The sequence below is a fragment of the Anomaloglossus baeobatrachus genome, chromosome 10 (genome assembly GCF_048569485.1).
Source record: "Anomaloglossus baeobatrachus isolate aAnoBae1 chromosome 10, aAnoBae1.hap1, whole genome shotgun sequence".
Taxonomy (NCBI): domain Eukaryota; kingdom Metazoa; phylum Chordata; class Amphibia; order Anura; family Aromobatidae; genus Anomaloglossus; species Anomaloglossus baeobatrachus.
Window position 1 is genome coordinate 184,428,961 of NC_134362.1, and position 18,253 is coordinate 184,447,213.

General features: G+C 49.3%; 1 protein-coding gene across 1 annotated transcript in view; it reads right to left on the reverse strand.

Annotated features, from left to right (window-relative positions):
* The window catches only part of DYNC1LI2 (dynein cytoplasmic 1 light intermediate chain 2), a 132,396-nt gene extending 115,232 nt beyond the window's left edge, over positions 1 to 17,164 (reverse strand). The window contains exons 1-3 of the mRNA XM_075325883.1: positions 17,055 to 17,164; positions 11,202 to 11,275; positions 9,671 to 9,787 (exon numbers count right to left, since the gene is read on the reverse strand). Coding sequence (XP_075181998.1) covers positions 9,671 to 9,787; positions 11,202 to 11,275; positions 17,055 to 17,140 — 277 coding nt within the window. The 5' untranslated portion in view covers positions 17,141 to 17,164. The remainder of the gene's footprint in view (positions 1 to 9,670; positions 9,788 to 11,201; positions 11,276 to 17,054) is intronic.
* Positions 17,165 to 18,253: the final 1,089 nt, after the last annotated feature.

An 18,253-nucleotide genomic window follows, 5' to 3' on the forward strand; every position in this document is an offset into this window, starting at 1 on the left:
GAGATTGGAGTAAAATCCTCGCCCCCGTTCCTGAGGGGGGACAGGGATCACGACTCCTTCTGCTCTTAGAGAGTCCACCGCCTGCAGCAGGGCATCTGCTCGGTTGGGGTGTGGGGAGGTTCTGAAGAACCGAAGTGGAGGCCGAGAACTGAACTCGATTCTGTACCCGCGAGACAAAATGTCTGTTACCCACCGGTCTTTGACCTGTGACAGCCAAATGTCGCAAAAGCGGGAGAGCCTGCCACCGACCGAGGATGCGGAGGGAGGAGGCCGAAAGTCATGAGGTAGCCGCTTTGGAAGCGGTTCCTCCATTTGCTTTCCTGGGGCGTGAGTGAGCCCGCCAGGAATCTGAGCTCCCTTGTTCTTTCTGAGTCCTTTTGGACGAGGAGAATTGGGCCTTGCCCGAGCCTCGAAAGGAGCGAAACCTCGACTGCCACTTTTTCTGTTGAGGTTTACTTGCTCTGGGCTGTGGTAAGGAAGAGTCCTTACCCTTGGACTGTTTTATGATTTCAGCCAATGGCTCACCAAACAGTCTGTCTCTAGATAATGGCAAGCTGGTTAAGCATTTTTTGGAACCAGCATCTGCTTTCCAGTCCTTTAACCACAAGGCTCTGCGCAAAACCACAGAATTGGCGGACGCCATAGCGGTACGGCTCGTAGATTCTAGGACAGCATTGATAGCATAGGTCGCAAACGCAGACATTTGCGAAGTTAGGGACGCCACCTGCGGTACTGCTGGATGTATGATAGCATCCACCTGTGCTAAACCAGCTGAAATAGCTTGGAGTGCCCACACGGCCGCGAATGCTGGAGCAAACGACGCGCCGATAGCTTCATAGACAGATTTCAACCAAAGGTCCATCTGTCTGTCGTTGGCATCTTTAAGTGAAGCGCCATCCTCTACTGCGACTATGGATCTAGCCGCAAGCTTGGAAATTGGGGGATCCACCTTTGGACACTGGGTCCAGCGTTTGGCCACCTCAGAGGGAAAAGGATAACGGGTATCCTTAGAACGTTTAGAGAAACGCTTGTCTGGATGAGCGTCGTGTTTCTGGATTGATTCTCTGAAGTCAGAGTGGTCCAAAAAAGCACTTAATTTACGCTTGGGATACAGGAAATGGAACTTCTCCTGCTGTGCAGCTGCCTCCTCTGCTGAAGGAGCTGGGGGAGAAATATCCAACAGTCTATTAATTGCCGATATAAGGTCATTAACCATGGCGTCACCATCAGGGGCATCCAGATTGAAAGGAGCCTCAGGATTAGAATCCTGATCACCGTCCTCAGTCTCATCACAGAGAGACTCTTCTCGCTGAGACCCTGAGCAGTGTGATGACGTCGAGGGTCTTTCCCAGCGAGCTCGCTTAGGCTGCCTGGGACTGTCATCTGAGTCAGAGACTTCAGCCTGTGATGCTTGAGACCCCCTTGAAGTACGGATTAGTTCCAACTGAGGGGGACCGGAGAGCATAGACACAGCAGTGTCCATGGTCTGAGTAACTGGCCTGGACTGCAAGGTCTCCAGGATTTTTGTCATAGTCACAGACATTTTATCGGCAAAAACTGCAAAGTCTGTCCCCGTCACCGGGGCAGGGTTCACAGGCGTCTCTGCCTGGGCCACTACCACCATAGGCTCTGGCTGACGAAGTGCCACTGGGACTGAACATTGCACACAATGAGAGTCGTTGGAGCCTGCTGGTAGATCAGCCCCACATGCAGTACAAACGGTGTACACAGCCTGTGCCTTGGCACCCTTGCGTTTTGCGGATGACATGTTGCTGCCTCCTCAGAGCAGTACAGGGTGTCCAGCCAAGAAGCGACCTTACAGTGCAACTATATATATATATATATGGTACCAAGAAAAAAGTACACTAATATAACACTGAGGCACTAGTGGGGCCAGCACTAATGTGCTGCTTACCGCCCGCTTAGGAGCGGGTGTGTGGTCGCCGAAATCCTTTTAGTCTGGGTCTCCCAGAGCCTGCTGCCTTTCCCCAGCCAGACTGCATGTGTAATGGCTGCCGGCGTCCTTGTGGAGAGGGGGGGCGGGCCCTGGGCGTATACAGACGAAGAGCGGGAAGCCTGCTTCCCACTGTGCCTAGTGAGAGGGCTGGAGCATGTAAATAAAGCTCCAGCCCTCGGCGCTGCCAATTGAGCAGCGTCTCTCCCCAACCCTGATTGACAGGGTGGGGGCGGGAACGAAGCGGCGCTAGGCCGCAGAAGCCGGGGGCTAAAGTTAGAAGCGCCGCCGCCGTAAAAGCGCGGTCGGCGCAAAGTCCCCGGCGCACCACAAGTCGCAGCTGCGCCGCCGCTCCAGGAGCGGTCGGCGCAGTAGTTCCCAACATGTAACGTCACTCAGCAAAGCTGCAGTGACCTAACCCCAGCGCACAGCGCTACTGTCCCCGGCGCACTATAACGCTCAGCAAGCCTTGAGAGTGTCCGTGCCTGCCGGGGACACAGAGTACCTGAAAGTTGCAGGGCCTTGTCCCTGAACGGCACTCCCGCTCCAAATCCAGCAGGTTCTCTGGGTCTGTGGATGGAGCCCGGCCCCAGGGCTTGGGGGCCGGCAAGATCCCACTTCCACAGAGCCCTCCAGGGGATGTGGAAGGAAAACAGCATGTGGGCTCCAGCCTCCGTACCAGCAATAGGTACCTCAACCTTACAAGCACCACCGCGGGTGAGAAGGGAGCATGCTGGGGGCCCCATATGGGCCCTCTTTTCTTCCATCCGATATAGCCAGCAGCTACTGCTGACTACAAACAGTGGAGCTATGCGTGGATGTCTGACCTCCTTCGCACAAAGCAGAAAACTGGTGAGCCAGTGATCCCACTGGGGGTGTATAGCCAGAAGGGGAGGGGCCTTACACTTTTTAGTGTAATTGCTTTGTGTGGCCTCCGGAGGCAGTGCTATACACCCAATCGTCAATCGTCTGGGTCTCCCAATAGAGCGCCGAAGAAAAGATATATAATATATGTACACTATATAACTTAATATCAGATGAATCCATAAAACCACGTTGGGAGTTGGTGAACTGTACTCCCCCCCTCTTCGTAAAAGCATAGGTGATTCATACAGGCCGGGGGGTGGGATGAATGAATGGGGAAGCTTTACTTCCCTCTGTGATAAAACCTCAAGGGCAGTTTTTGGAAGAAGAAGAAAAAAAAAAAAAAATGTGCCCAGATATAAAGAACTGAAATCAACAAGTGTTGATTTGTGCCCACGATTCATTTTTAAAGCTTAATGTGGGGCTAAAAAATGACAACGAGTCCTGCTACAGACTTTCTAGCTCCTTTCCACGCCATTTTTAATATTAGTGCTTGCTGGCAGTGAATTGAAATATTCTTTTTCATAATCAGAGACCAAAAACCTCTCCTGATCGTGTCCTGCGCTCACAGAGACTGGAGTAATAAGCCGGGCACGGTGAGGACAGGGGGGTTTTAGCATCTGAATGTAAGCAAGAAGAAGGGAATTTTGGTTACTTACCGTAAATTCCTTTTCTTCTAGCTCCAATTGGGAGACCCAGACAATTGGGTGTATAGCTATTGCCTCTGGAGGCCACACAAAGTATTACACTTAAAAGTGTAAGGCCCCTCCCCTTCTGGCTATACACCCCCAGTGGGATCACTGGCTCACCAGTTTTAGTGCCAAAGCAAGAAGGAGGAAAGCCAATAACTGGTTTAAAGACCAATTCAATCCGAGGAAACATCGGAGAACTGAACCATACCACATGAACAACATGTGTACCCGAAAAAACAGAAAAACCCCGAGAAAACAGGGCGGGTGCTGGGTCTCCCAATTGGAGCTAGAAGAAAAGGAATTTACGGTAAGTAAACAAAATTCCCTTCTTCTTTGTCGCTCCATTGGGAGACCCAGACAATTGGGATGTCCAAAAGCAATCCCTGGGTGGGTAAAAGAATACCTCATGATAGGGCCGTCAAACGGCCCTCTCCTACAGGTGGCCAACCGCCGCCTGAATGACTTATCTACCTAGGCTGGCGTCTGCCGAAGCGTAGGTATGCATCTGATAATGCTTGGTAAAAGTAAGTAGACTCGACCAGGTGGGTGCCTGACACACCTGCTGAGCCGTAGCCTGGTGCCGTAATGCCCAGGATGCACCCACGGCTCTGGTAGAATGGGCCTTCGGCCTTGAGAGAACCAGAAGCCCAGTAGAACTGTAGGTTTCAAGAATTGGTTCCTCGAGCCCCCGAGCAAGGGTGGATCTGGAAGCTTGCGACTATTTACGCCGACCAGCGACAAGGACAAAGAGTGCATCCGGGTGGCGCAGGAGCGCCATGCGGGAAGTAGAACCTGAGTGCTCTCACCAGAACCAACAGATGCAAATCTTTCTGAAATTGATGGACTGGACGAGGACACAAAGAAGGTGAGGTGATATCCTGATTGATATGAAAATGGGATACCACCTTAGGGAGAAATTCCGGAACCGGACGCAGAACTACCCTGTCCTGGTGAAGGACCAGGAAGGGAGTTTGTATGAGAGCGTTGCTAGCTCGGAAACTCTCCTAAGAGACGAGACCGTTACTAGAAGGCCACTTCCCGTGAAAAACGGGAAGGGAGACATCCTTCAAAGGCTCGAAAGGCGGCATCTGGAGAGCAATTAGAACCTTGTTCAGATCTCAGGGCTCTAACGGCCGCTTGTACGGAGTGCTGAGAAGACAAACTCCCCGTAGGAACGTGCGTACCTGAGGAAGTCGTCGTTTCTGAAAAAATACAGATAGCGCTGAGACTTGTCCCTAAAGGGAACTGAGCGACAACCCATTTTCCTACCTAGATTGCAGGAAGGAAGGAAACATAGACGATGCAACCGGCCAGGGAGAAACACCCTGCGCCGAGCACCGAGATAAGAACATCTTCCACGTCCTGTGGTCAATCTTGGCGGACGTTGGTATGCTAGCCTGTCTCATGGTGGCAACCACGTCCTGAGGTAATCCTGACGACACTAGGTTCCAGGACTCAATGCCACACCATCCGGTTGAGGGCCGTAGAATTCAAATGGAAGAATGGCCCTTGAGACAGCCAGTCTGATTGGTCTGGTAGTGCCCCCGGTTAGCCTACCGTGAGGCACCACAGAACCGAGTACCACAACATCCTCGGCCAATTTGTAGCGACGAGGATGGCGCGGCCGCAGTCGGTCTTGATCTAGCGCAGTACTCTGGGCAACAATGCCAGAGGTGGCACCTAAGGTAGCTGGAACTGCGACCAATGCTGAACTAAGGCGTTTGCCGCCAGAGCTCGATGATTGTGAAACCGTGCCATGAAGCTGGCACATTGTTGTTGTGCCGTGACGCCATTAGATCGACGTCCGGCCTCTGTCAGCGGCGCCAGATCTCCTGAAACCCGTCCGGGTGAGGAGACCATACTCTTTCGGCCACACCTCAGCGACTTAGGAAGTCAGCTTCCTAGTTTCCACACTTGGGATGTGAATTGTGGATATGGTGGATGCCGTGTCTTCCACCCACATCAGAACCTGCCGGACTTCCTGGAAGGCTTGCCGGTTGCGCGTTCTTCCTTGGTGGTTGATGTATGCCACCGCTGTGGAGCTGTCCGACTGAAGTCGGATATGCTTGCTTTCCAGCCGCTGTTGGAAGGATTGTAGGGCAAGATACACTGCTCTGTGTTCAAGAACATTGATCTGAAGAGTGGACTCTTGCTGAGTCCACGTACCCTGAGCGCTGTAGTGGAGAAAAACTGCTCCCCACCCTGATAGACTCGCGTCTGTCGTAACTATCGCCCAGGACGGGGATAGGAAGGACCTTCTTTTTGACCAAGAGGTGAGAAGAAGCCACCACCGTAGAGATTCCTTGGCCGCCTGAGAAAGAACGACGACTCTGTTGAGGGACGTCGACTCCTCGTCCCATTGGCAGAGAATGTCCCATTGTAGTGGACGCAGTAAAACTGCGCGAAAGGAACTGCCTCCATTGCTACCATCTTACGTAGGAAGTGCATGAGGCGTCTCAATGTGTGCGACTGGTTCTTAAAGAAGAGCTTGCAGCCCGTAGTGAATGCTGTTTGTCTAGCGGCAGCTTCACTATCGCTGAGAGAGTAAGAAACTCTATGCCTAGATATGTTATCGATAGGGTCGGGGTCGGATCTGACTTTAAAAAGTTGATGATCCACCCAAAACTCTAGAGAGTCTCCAGCGCAACGTTCGGGCAGTGTTGGCATGTTTCCTAAGAGAGTGCCTTGACAAGTAGATCGTCTAAATACGGGACCACAGAGTGACCCTGAGAGTGCAGGACTGTGACTACTGCTGCCCTGACCTTGGCGAAGACCAGTTGGACTGTCGCTAGCCGGAAGGTAGAGCTACGAACAGAGGGTGTTCGTCTCCTATAACGAAGCGTAGAAACGCTAGTGCTCTGGATCAATCGGCACGTGTGGATAAGCATCCTTGATGCCTAATGATGCTAGGAAATATCCTTGGGACCTTGAGGCGATGACATGGCGGAGGGATTCCATCCGGAACCGCCTGGTGTCCACGAGCTTGCTGAGCATTTTTAGATCCAGAACGGGACGGAACGGCCCGTTGTTATAGGTACCGCAAAGAATTTGGGGTAAAAACCGTGACCTTGTTCCTGAAGAGGAACGGGGGTCATCACTCTTTCTGCCTATAGAGTGCACCCTGTTTGCAGAAGAGCAGCGGCCCGGCCGGGAGGTGGAGAAATTCTGAAGAATCGAGTTGGAGGACGAGAAGTGAGCTCTATCCTGTACCCGTGAGACAGAATGTCTCACACTCAATGGTCATTGACCTATGGCAGCTAAATATCGCCAAGGCGGGAGAGCCTGCTACCGACCGAGGCCGCAAGTCATGAGGAAGCCGCCTTGGAAGCGGGTTTTCAGACTGTCGCTTTTTTGGGCGAGACTGAGCCCGCTAAGAATCTTAGCTCCTCTGATCCTTTTGAGTCCACATTGGACGAGGAAAAATGGGACCTGCCCGAGCCTCGAAAAGGCCGAAAACCCCGACTGCCTCTTGCTCTGTTGGGGTTTGTTGTGTCCGGGCTGAGGAAAGGATGAATCCTTACCCCTGGACTGTTTGATGGTTACATCCAACGCTCACCAAACAGTCGGTCAGCAGAAAAAGGCAACTGGTTAGGCAACCTTTTTTGGAAGCAGAATCTGCCTTCCATTCACTTAACGAGCAGACCAGGCTCTGCTTAAAAACACGGAGTAGCGGAGGCTACCGCCGCACGGTTCGCAGAGTCCAGGACAACCTGAATCGCGTAAGAAACAAATGCAGACATTTGAGAGGTTAAGGATGCCACCTGCGGCACAGATGTACGTGTAACCGTGTCAATCTGTGTAAGACAAGCTGAAATAGCTTGGAGTGCCCCAAGGGAGAGAATGCCGGAGCCAACGGTGCGCCGACAGCCTCATAGATGGCTTTCAACCAGAGATCCATCTGTCTGTCAGTGGCATCTTTGAGTTTGCAGTTCCATCTCCCACTGCAACTATGGATCTAGCTACAAGCCTGGAGATTGGAGGATGCCGCTCGGGACATTGGATCCAGTCCTTGACCAAGTCAGGGGACAGGGATAACGTGTATCCTAAGCCGTTTGGAGAAGCGCATATCTGGATAAGCGTGGTGTTCCTGGACTGCCTCTCTGAAGGCAGAGTGGTCCAGAAAAATACGTGAAGCTGACTCCTCCACTGGAGGAGCTGTGAGAAATAACCCACATTCTATAGATGGACGCTATAAGATTATTTACTATGGCGTCACAATCAGGTGTATCCAGATTGAGAGCGGTCTCAGGATCAGAATCCTGAGCCGCTACTTCCGCCTCATTACAAAGCGAGTCCTTCTGTTAGGACCCTGATGAAACCGAGGCCGCTCATAGCGAGCCCACTTAGGCTGTCTGGGACTGACGTCCGTGCAGAGCCGTGACTCTGGGATGCGTGTGACATTCCCGGAGCTGTTAGTTATTCACACTGAGGGGGGCCATGGATCTGATTCAACAGTGCCCATATTGTGAGAGACATGTCCGGACTGCTAGGCTTCTAGTATCATAGCCATAGTCTCAGAAAAACTGTCAGTAAATACTGCAGACACCGTCCTCATCCCCTGGCCATTAGTGCATACAATGGGAGTCTATGTACCTGCCGGCCGTATAGCCGTACATGCTGTACCAGCTGTATAGAAAAACATGTGGTTCTGCACCTTTGTTTTACACAGAGAATATGCTGATAACTCCTCCGCATAATCCAGGAGGGTATATACAACGTGCGACCAAACAGTGCAATGTATATAGTACAAGCATATCTATAAGTGCACTTCTGCACTAGTGGGGTTAGCACCACAGGTGCTGCTTAACGCCTGTTACAGCGATTGTGTGACTATCAGAATGCCAGGGTCTTCCACACTTGTCTCTGTATCGTACAGAAACTGACACTAATGGCTGCCGGTGTCCTTGTAGAGAAGGAAGCCGTGGGCGTGCCTGAGAAAGTGCGGGAATCCGGATTCACAGTGCACACAGTGAGAGGGGTGGAGTATGCAAAACATACTCCAGCTCTCAGCTCTGCTCTATGCAGCGTCACGCCCCTACCCTGACTGTCAGGGCTGTGGGCGGTAACGAAGGGAGACTAGGCCCAGAAGCCGGGGACTCGAGTTAACAGCGCGGCCGCCGTAAAAGCGCGGGCCGCGCTGAAGTCCCCGGCGCACCACAAGTGCCAGCCGCGCCGCAGTTCCAGCGGCCGGCGCGACCGATTCATAGAAGTGGCCAGCGTCCCGCCCCTCTCCTGACTGGCAGGTCTGGGGGCGGGAACGAACGGAAGCAGGCCGCAAAAGCCGGGGACTCTAGTTATCAGCGCGGCCGCCGTAAAAGCGCAGGCCGCGCTGAAGTCCCCGGCGCACTACAAGTGCCAGCCGCGCCGCAGTCCCAGCGGCCGGCGCGACCAATTCCCATAAGTGAGCCTGCTTCAGCAAAGCTGAATGAGGCCATGGCACAGGCGCCGCAGCGCTGATGTCCCCCGGCGCACTACAACACCCAGCATGCTGCGGTGTGAGCGCCAAATGCACGGGGACACAGAGTACCTTGAGGAAGCAGGGCCATGTCCCTGATGTACTCCGCTCCATCCAGCATCTTCTCCAGGGGCTGTAGATGGAGCACGGTCTCAGTGCCTGGAGACCGGTAAATCCCACTTCACCCAGAGCCCTGTAAAAAGGGATGGGGAAGGAATCAGCATGTGGGCTCCTGCCGCCGTACCCGCAATGGGTACCTCAACCTTACAAACACCTCCGACATACAGTGGGGTGAGAAGGGAGCATGCTGGGGACACTATGTGTGTCCTCTTTTCTTCCATCCGACATAGTCAGCAGCTGCTGCTGACTAAAAAGTGGAGCTATGCGTGGATGTGTTGCCTCCTTCGCACAAAGCACAAAACTGGTGAGCCAGTGATCCCACTGGGGGTGTATAGCCAGAAGGGGAGGGGCCTTACACTTTTAAGTGTAATACTTTGTGTGGCCTCCAGAGGCAATAGCTATACACCCAATTGTCTGGGTCTCCCAATGGAGCGACAAAGAAAGTCCCTTTCAGCTATAGCAGGTAGAAACCCCCTTTAAATTAAGAGATCTTTCAGATGATGAACTATTAAAGAGGCTGCAAAGTGGAAAACATATTGCTCCCTGCTGACTGTTTCCTCTTCAGTGGTGTGGAGGATTACTCACCGTCCCTGTCCTCGTCATGAATGCTCAGATACAAGTATTCCAGGCCTCGTCCTTTCTTGTTATGATCCGCTCCTTGGAGCTTTGCCATCATGGTAGTCTTTCCCGATCCATCTTCCCCTGCAAAGATTGAAAGAGAATTAGACCACAAACCACTCCTCATGCCTTGCACACGCATACACAAAAATCATACACCCTATTTTTCAGATTATAAGACGCCCTTTTCCTTCCAAAAATTTGATTGAGAGGTAAATGAGGTGTGCTTCTTATAATCCGGTAGCTTACCGGGGATGGTGGAGCGGGTTCAAAGGAGGCAGCGGTGATGCTGCGGGCAGCGCGCTATGCTGCGAGCGGTGAGGCAGATGCCATCCTTAAAAATGTCGGCGGTGTGGGCATCAAATAACGGCACCCGGAGTCAGCGCGTGCGCAGATGGAGCTTTCGGCTCCAGATGTCATCTGCGCATACACCACCTACTGCCCATTGATCTCCCAGCAGCCTTAAATATGACACCCAGAGATGGGGTGTGAGCAAATGAGATTTCGGCTTGTCATTGAGCCAATAGCTCAATCTGCGCATGCGCCATTTCTTTAAAGCCCGCACCGCCGACAGCTTCTGGTTGTTCCTGCCTCAGCGAGCATCTGGTACACTCGCCGGATCGCCCTACTCAACCAACCATCGCTCCTGCCTCCTCCTGTGACCCCGCTCCACGAGCAGGGGACGGAGCGCGAGGGGGCGGAGTTCGGGTGGGTGGAGCTGAGCGGGGCCGTGGCACTGAGGACGTCAGTGCCGCGGGGACTGCAGGGCTGGGGACAGGTGTGTGTGTGTGTGTGTGTGTGTGTGTGTGTGTGTGTGTGTGTGTGTGTGTGTGTGTGTGTGTGTGTGTGTGTGTGTGTACACATGCGGAGTGCGGGAGTGGGCGGAGCTGAGCGGGGAAGTGTCAGGCTCCCTGCACAGCCAGGGTAAATATCGGGTATAAGCAAAGCACTTTTTGCTTGGTTACCCGATATTTATCTTGGTTACCAGCGTACACACCGCTTAGCGCTAGCTCCCTGCACACGCAACCACTGTAAATATCGGGTAACTAACCAAAGCGCATTGCTTGGTTACCCGATGTGTAGCCTGGTTACGGGTGCAGGGAGCCAGAGAGCGCATGCGCAGCAAAATCCTACGGATCGCACTGCTCAAAAAAACATTACAGGCTGCGTTGCCCGGCAGTCAGTTAAAAAACGACTGACCGTGACACAGCGGATGCAACGCAGCATCATCAGTCGCAATCCGTCACTAATAGAAGTCTATGGGGAAAAACTGGATTCCTGCAAAATATTTTTCAGGATACCGTAATTCCTCAAGGCGACGGATTGTGACTGATGCAAAACAATGGAAGTGTGAACTTAGCCTAACACGTTCCCCATATTTTTACTTACGGTAGGTGTGAACACACTCCAACTTGCCAAGATCTCCCAGTCTATGGCTACTCATCTGTTACCACCTATAAAGCAGAGTGTTTTTGTAAGAGGGTAGGACGTTACTCACCAAACACTAGGATATTCTTCCCGCAGGGTAGCTTGTTCCGGGCCCGGGTGGAGACGTCGCTGAGGATCGATGACCTGCACAAAGACAAGAAGATAGGCGTTAAGTTTGCTGAGAGCAATATTTAATGGCTCAGACGTATGCAATGTTTCACTGTCAGCCCCTCGTCACCGTGATTTACCCAAGACTAGGATAGAACCTTCTAGTCCTAAAAGCCGAGGTATTTCTTTAAACGCAGGAGGTCATATTTTATTAATCAGAGCAGCAATATCCGCAGTGCATCTCCCCGGCTCACTGCTGATGTGTAACCGCGCGTGCCTGTGCTTTATCCTGTGCATTAAAGACTAAAGAAATACAGCTGTTATTAAAAGGGGGTCACGTCTCATCCTAGCAATATTCCATCGTTTTACATGTCATCCCTTTAAATCCATGGGGGTCCAAACTTTGGGATCAGTATTGATCCTGAGAGTAAAGGGGGCTAACTTCACTCAGATCTAATCGCTACTGAAAAGGGAGACGCTGTTGGATCGGGTTTACAAAATTGGGGATCGGAGGTGGGATGTGAGTAAAGTGGGGTGACAACTCCTGCGGGAGCTATAATGACAGCTGCATTGGTTGTCACCCTGCTAAGAGGACCACCCAAAGACTTGACCGGTGTCTTTCCGAGTTCTATAAGGAGAGCAATGACGACGTACATCTTCCGCAGCAGCCAAACGTTTGAAGCAAATGTGGATTTTGTTGCAGAAAAGCAGCAGTTGAATGTTGCAAATATAAAGTTTTCCATCACAAAAAAAAAAAAAATGCAGCCAATACAATACGTGGGAACGCTTACTCACAGATGCCATAAAAAAAGCCTCATGACAGAAAGCAGCACAGTCGCCGCGGCCCGGACACACCAGGGTGTGGCGTTGCCCAGGGCAGGAAGGATTAGAGTTGAGAGCTTGGTGAAGACATCAGTGCAGAAGTGTCAAGTAATATTCTCAAGGCGCGTAAACGCTGAAAAGAAGAGTCGTGGACAAAGCCGCCATAACAATGTGTCGCTCTAAAGAGAACCTGTCTGCTCTCCAGACTAGTCTATTGTAAAAATAAAAATAACGAGTATGGTTACATTTTGAGTAGGAAAAACAAAGGCACAACCCGTTTCCAGGAGGATTAACAGAGGAACAACCCGTTTCCAAGAGGATTAACAGAGGAACAACACAGTTCCAGGAGAATTAACAGTGGAACACCACAATGCCAGGAGGATTAACAGTGGAACACCACAATGCCAGGAGGAATACCAGTGGAACACCACAATGCCAGGAGGAATACCAGTGGAACACCACAATGCCAGGAGGAACACCAGTGGAACACCACAATGCCAGGAGGAACACCAGTGGAACACCACAATGCCAGAAGGAACAACAGTGGAACAACACAATGCCAGAAGGAACAACAGTGGAACAACACAATGCCAGAAGGAACAACAGTGGAACAACACAATGCCAGAAGGAACAACAGTGGAACAACACAATGCCAGAAGGAACAACAGTGGAACAACACAATGCCAGAAGGAACAACAGTGGAACAACACAATGCCAGAAGGAACAACAGTGGAACAACACAATGCCAGGAGGAATAACAGTGGAACAACACGTCAGCCCCTAGTTAAGGTCATTTTTTCAACTTCTGGGGAGATGTAAAATAGTCAGTAGGGGAAAAAAAAAGGAGGCACGTGGGAGATGTAGGGTCACCCAACTTTCTTAGAATTAAAAAGTTGGGCAGGGGAATTTTGCCCAACGTTTTAAAACCATTGTTACACATCCGGCTGATTTATACATTAGCCTTAGAGCGGCAGTGATCTGTGCAGACGGCTGTAAGGGCCAGGACTAGCCTGGGATCCTCGGATGATGGGAGTGGTGCAGACGGCTGTAAGGGCCAGGACTAGCCTGGGATCCTTGGATGATGGGAGTGGTGCAGACGGCTGTGAGGGCCAGGACTAGCCTGGGATCCTCGGATGATGGGAGTGGTGCAGACGGCTGTAAGGGCCAGGACTAGCCTGGGATCCTCGGATGATGGGAGTGGTGCGGACGGCTGTGAGGGCCAGGACTAGCCTGGGATCCTCGGATGATGGGAGTGGTGCAGACGGCTGTGAGGGCCAGGACTAGCCTGGGATCCTCGGATGATGGGAGTGGTGCGGACGGCTGTAAGGGCCAGGACTAGCCTGGGATCCTCGGATGATGGGAGTGGTGCGGACGGCTGTAAGGGCCAGGACTAGCCTGGGATCCTCGGATGATGGGAGTGGTGCGGACGGCTGTAAGGGCCAGGACTAGCCTGGGATCCTCGGATGATGGGAGTGGTGCAGACGGCTGTAAGGGCCAGGACTAGCCTGGGATCCTCGGATGATGGGAGTGGTGCGGACGGCTGTAAGGGCCAGGACTAGCCTGGGATCCTCGGATGATGGGAGTGGTGCAGACGGCTGTAAGGGCCAGAACTAGCCTGGGATCCTCGGATGATGGGAGTGGTGCGGACAGCTGTAAGGGCCAGGACTAGCCTGGGATCCTCGGATGATGGGAGTGGTGCGGACGGCTGTGAGGGCCAGGACTAGCCTGGGATCCTCGGATGATGGGAGTGGTGCAGACGGCTGTAAGGGCCAGGACTAGCCTGGGATCCTCGGATGATGGGAGTGGTGCGGACGGCTGTGAGGGCCAGGACTAGCCTGGGATCCTCGGATGATGGGAGTGGTGCGGACGGCTGTAAGGGCCAGGACTAGCCTGGGATCCTCGGATGATGGGAGTGGTGCAGACGGCTGTAAGGGCCAGGACTAGCCTGGGATCCTCGGATGATGGGAGTGGTGCAGACGGCTGTAAGGGCCAGAACTAGCCTGGGATCCTCGGATGATGGGAGTGGTGCGGACGGCTGTAAGGGCCAGGACTAGCCTGGGATCCTCGGATGATGGGAGTGGTGCGGACGGCTGTAAGGGCCAGGACTAGCCTGGGATCCTCGGATGATGGGAGTGGTGCGGACGGCTGTAAGGGCCAGGACTAGCCTGGGATCCTCGGATGATGGGAGTGATGCAGACGGCTGTAAGGGCCAGGACTAGCCTGGGATCCTCGGATGATGGGAGTGGTGCGGACGGCTGTGAGGGCCAGGACTAGCCTGGGATCCTCGGATGATGGGAGTGGTGCAGATGGCTGTAAGGGCCAGGACTAGCCTGGGATCCTCGGATGATGGGAGTGGTGCGGACGGCTGTAAGGGCCAGGACTAGCCTGGGATCCTCGGATGATGGGAGTGGTGCAGACGGCTGTAAGGGCCAGGACTAGCCTGGGATCCTCGGATGATGGGAGTGGTGCAGATGGCTGTAAGGGCCAGGACTAGCCTGGGATCCTCGGATGATGGGAGTGGTGCAGATGGCTGTAAGGGCCAGGACTAGCCTGGGATCCACGGATGATGGGAGTGGTGCGGATGGCTATGACCAAGCTGACGGCTCAGCAATTCTGGAAGCCGGAAGGAACAGGAGCGACGTCTGGAGAATCAGCTTTTCCCTTTTCGAAACAGTTCTGTCATAAACGATTCAATAAAACGGACAAGTAGATAAATTCTGGGGTCTGGCTGGTATCGGACGACAGAACCCACCCCCCCCCCCCCCCCAAACGTCCAATCTTCATGGACAGAACATGCGCCCAATATAAACGCTACAGTAGGAAATACCAATAGTAACTTCTTGAATAAAAAAAAAAGAAAATACAGATTATAGGATATACCGCGCTAGTTTTCTGACTATCATCATTATATATCAAAGTTAGAGCAGCTCACGTTCTCCCATAATGTACGGCGAGGGTCTGACAACGATCCCACCGACTTGACATTAAACGCTATTATGGGTCTTCCCTCTAAATAAACAAAGACTCATTGGGGTCTTCTTCCATCCCCCCAAAGTTATAACACTTCAATGCAATTTCAGGAGGTGGTCTCTGAACTTTCATCATATAAAAGAGATCCAATGCACAATACAAAGACAATAAGCATCACACGGTAAGTAAATGATGAAAAACCGAAGACATTAGGACTTAGTCCCTATGTCGTGAGCAATACGGAATAGTAAACATTCGCACCTCCAGCCAATAAAACACGTGGATGGCGGTGTCATAGCAGCCGGGACAGGGTACTGCTGGGTGTCAGCCATGTTTGTACACCCAGGAGCCTGTTCAAATGCTCAGGGGGGCCGAAAAAAAAAAAAATAAATAAAAAAATAAAAATAAAAATAAATATATATATATATATATATATATATATATATATATATATATATATATATATATATATATATATATATATATATATATATATATATATATATGCCCCTTTTTTTCAATGACCATTAAAGGGGATGTCGAAAGATTATTTTTTAATAATAATAAATAGAAAATGGGTCTAAATACAAATTACATCTCCAATATCCTATCCTAATATATAGTAGGTGTAGTAGTAATAATAATGATAATAATAATATTATATTATTATTATTATTATTATTATTATTAATAGTAAATAATAAATGGCAAATAGCTCCAAATACAAATTACATCTCCAATATCCTATCCTAATATATGTATAATATAATATATTATTATTAATATTAGTAAATAGCTCAAATTACAAATGTAGTATAGTTCTCCTGATTAGCTAAGTCTCTTACCTAATGTGCAGGGCATTGCAGCTTAGGTATCCATGGATATGACCACTTAATAACAGTTAGGTATCCATGGATATGACCATGAGAAACTAACTTACAAGCACTTATATGAGTGGCAGTAACCATGGATACCCAAGCTGCAAATACCCTGCACATGAGGTAAGAGACATGGCTATATCAGGAGAGCTATACTACATTACTAATTGGAGGTATTGACTTATATTGTTATTATTACACCTATTACATATTAGGATACATCTTGGAAATTCTGAATAACCCTTGAAGTCACGGCCTATGATCAGTCAGGTGACAAGGTGTACGCCATTGGATCAAACAGGACAGACCCCGCTTCGTCGCCTGCGCTGAATCCACACGGGTGCTTAAAGGCTGACAACCTTCTGCTTATTATTTTTTAACCAATCCAAGGCTGGACTAAAAAAATTTAAAAAAAATGTTTGTTAACTGTCATGTGTTTTCTTCTTTCTTAAAATTAATACAAATTTTAAAAATTGGGAAAAAAAAACAATTTACAGCCAGAGACTCCCTTTAAATATGTAAAAAAATATTTTTTTTAAAAAAAAAACACATCCGGTACCGTAACTGTGCGAACTAATAAAATATCACCCCCCAAAAACTTAAGAAAAAAATTGTCTAAATCTCAGATTTGATGTTTTTTAATAATTTCACCTTTCCGAAAAAAATAAAAAAAAAATTGAGGAAAAAGATCAGAAAGTCGGACGGACCCCAAAAGGGTAACCATAGAAACTTTCAGCTTGTAACATAGAGAACAAGGTCTGGATACAGAGGGACAGAGCGGAAAATAAAGAGATTGATGGAAATAGGGGAGAAAGAAAAAAAAATGGGAGCGAAGAGGGGCCCCTGGGACTGAGGGGCCCATAATTCTGGAGTAGGGGTCCAATATATACAGATATATAACACGTGACATCACTGGTACATGGCTTACCAGCCAAAGAGAACTACACGTCCCAGAATGCCACCATGGACTACAACCCCCAGCATGCACGCAGAGCGCCCTCCTGCACCTGACAGCAGCCCCCTCCCCATAATCAGCTGTCACCATGGTAATGCGGACAATGGTATCCCCCCCCGGTGTAACAGTGGGCGCTCTCTCTCCTCATGGCGCCGAATTTCGCCCCCCAGCACAGCAGCCTCCTCCTCACCATAGACTCTGCCCCTCGTCTTCTTCGCCCCCCACTCCCGGTGCCTCCCCCCGGTCAGCGCCCAGCAGCTTCCTCTCCGCCGCCATCTTGCCACTGCGGCCACCACAAAGAATGACATCACTCGGGAGCTCTTTACAGGACCCACCTTTGAGGTGACTTTGTAAAGTGCCTGACACGAGACGTCACATAACTGCAGCACACAGCATGACAGAAAAAACTATAAAGCCAAGTAAAAGCTTATACCTGGGGTATTGATAATAAGGGGGCGTACTGGCAGAGTCCGGTATCAGGCAATAAATAGGACAGCTTAAGCGTCTGGGTCCTGAGGATAGGGGCGAGGTCGAGAGCGGAGGAGCCGCGCCTTGTTCACACACTGCCATCTGCAGGTGGGATGGTGGTATTACTTGGGAAAAATGTCAGGGCGTCTGATCCTTATGATATGACGTCATTATTTGTAATTCTGAGGCTATTAACCGCTAATAATAATACTAATAGTAATAATATTTTTTTATTTATATAGCACCAACATATTCTGCAGTACTTTGCAAGGCAACCTCTTAGGAATACAACAGTTTTTTTTGCCTTGAGCTGACATCAATTTTATTATTATTATTATTAATTATTATTATTATTATTTATTTTTATTTTATTTAAAAAGAAGACCTAACAGTTCAATTTTGTTATTTTATTTTTGTATTTTTTAAGGTCTTTAAAAATAATAATACCAAAAATATTATTGTTATTATTATTATTATTATTATTATTATTATTATTATTATTATTATTAAAGACCTTAAAAACATACAAAAATAAAATAACAAAATTGAACTGTTAGGTCTTTTTTTTTTAATAAAAATAAAATAAAAATAAATAACTGTTCAATTTTGTTATTTTATTTTTGTATTTTTTTAAGGTCTTTAAAAATAACAATATTAATTATTATTATTATTATTATTATTATTTTTAAAGACCTTAAAAAAATACAAAAATAAAATAAAATTGAACTGTTATTTATTTTTATTTAAAAAAAAAGACCTAACAGTTCAATTTTATTTTATTTTTGTATTTTTAAGGTCTTTAAAAATAATAATAATAATAATAATAATAATAATAATAATTAATATTATTATTATTTTTAAAGACCTTAAAAAAATACAAAAATAAAATAACAAAATTGAACAGTTATTTATTTTTATTTA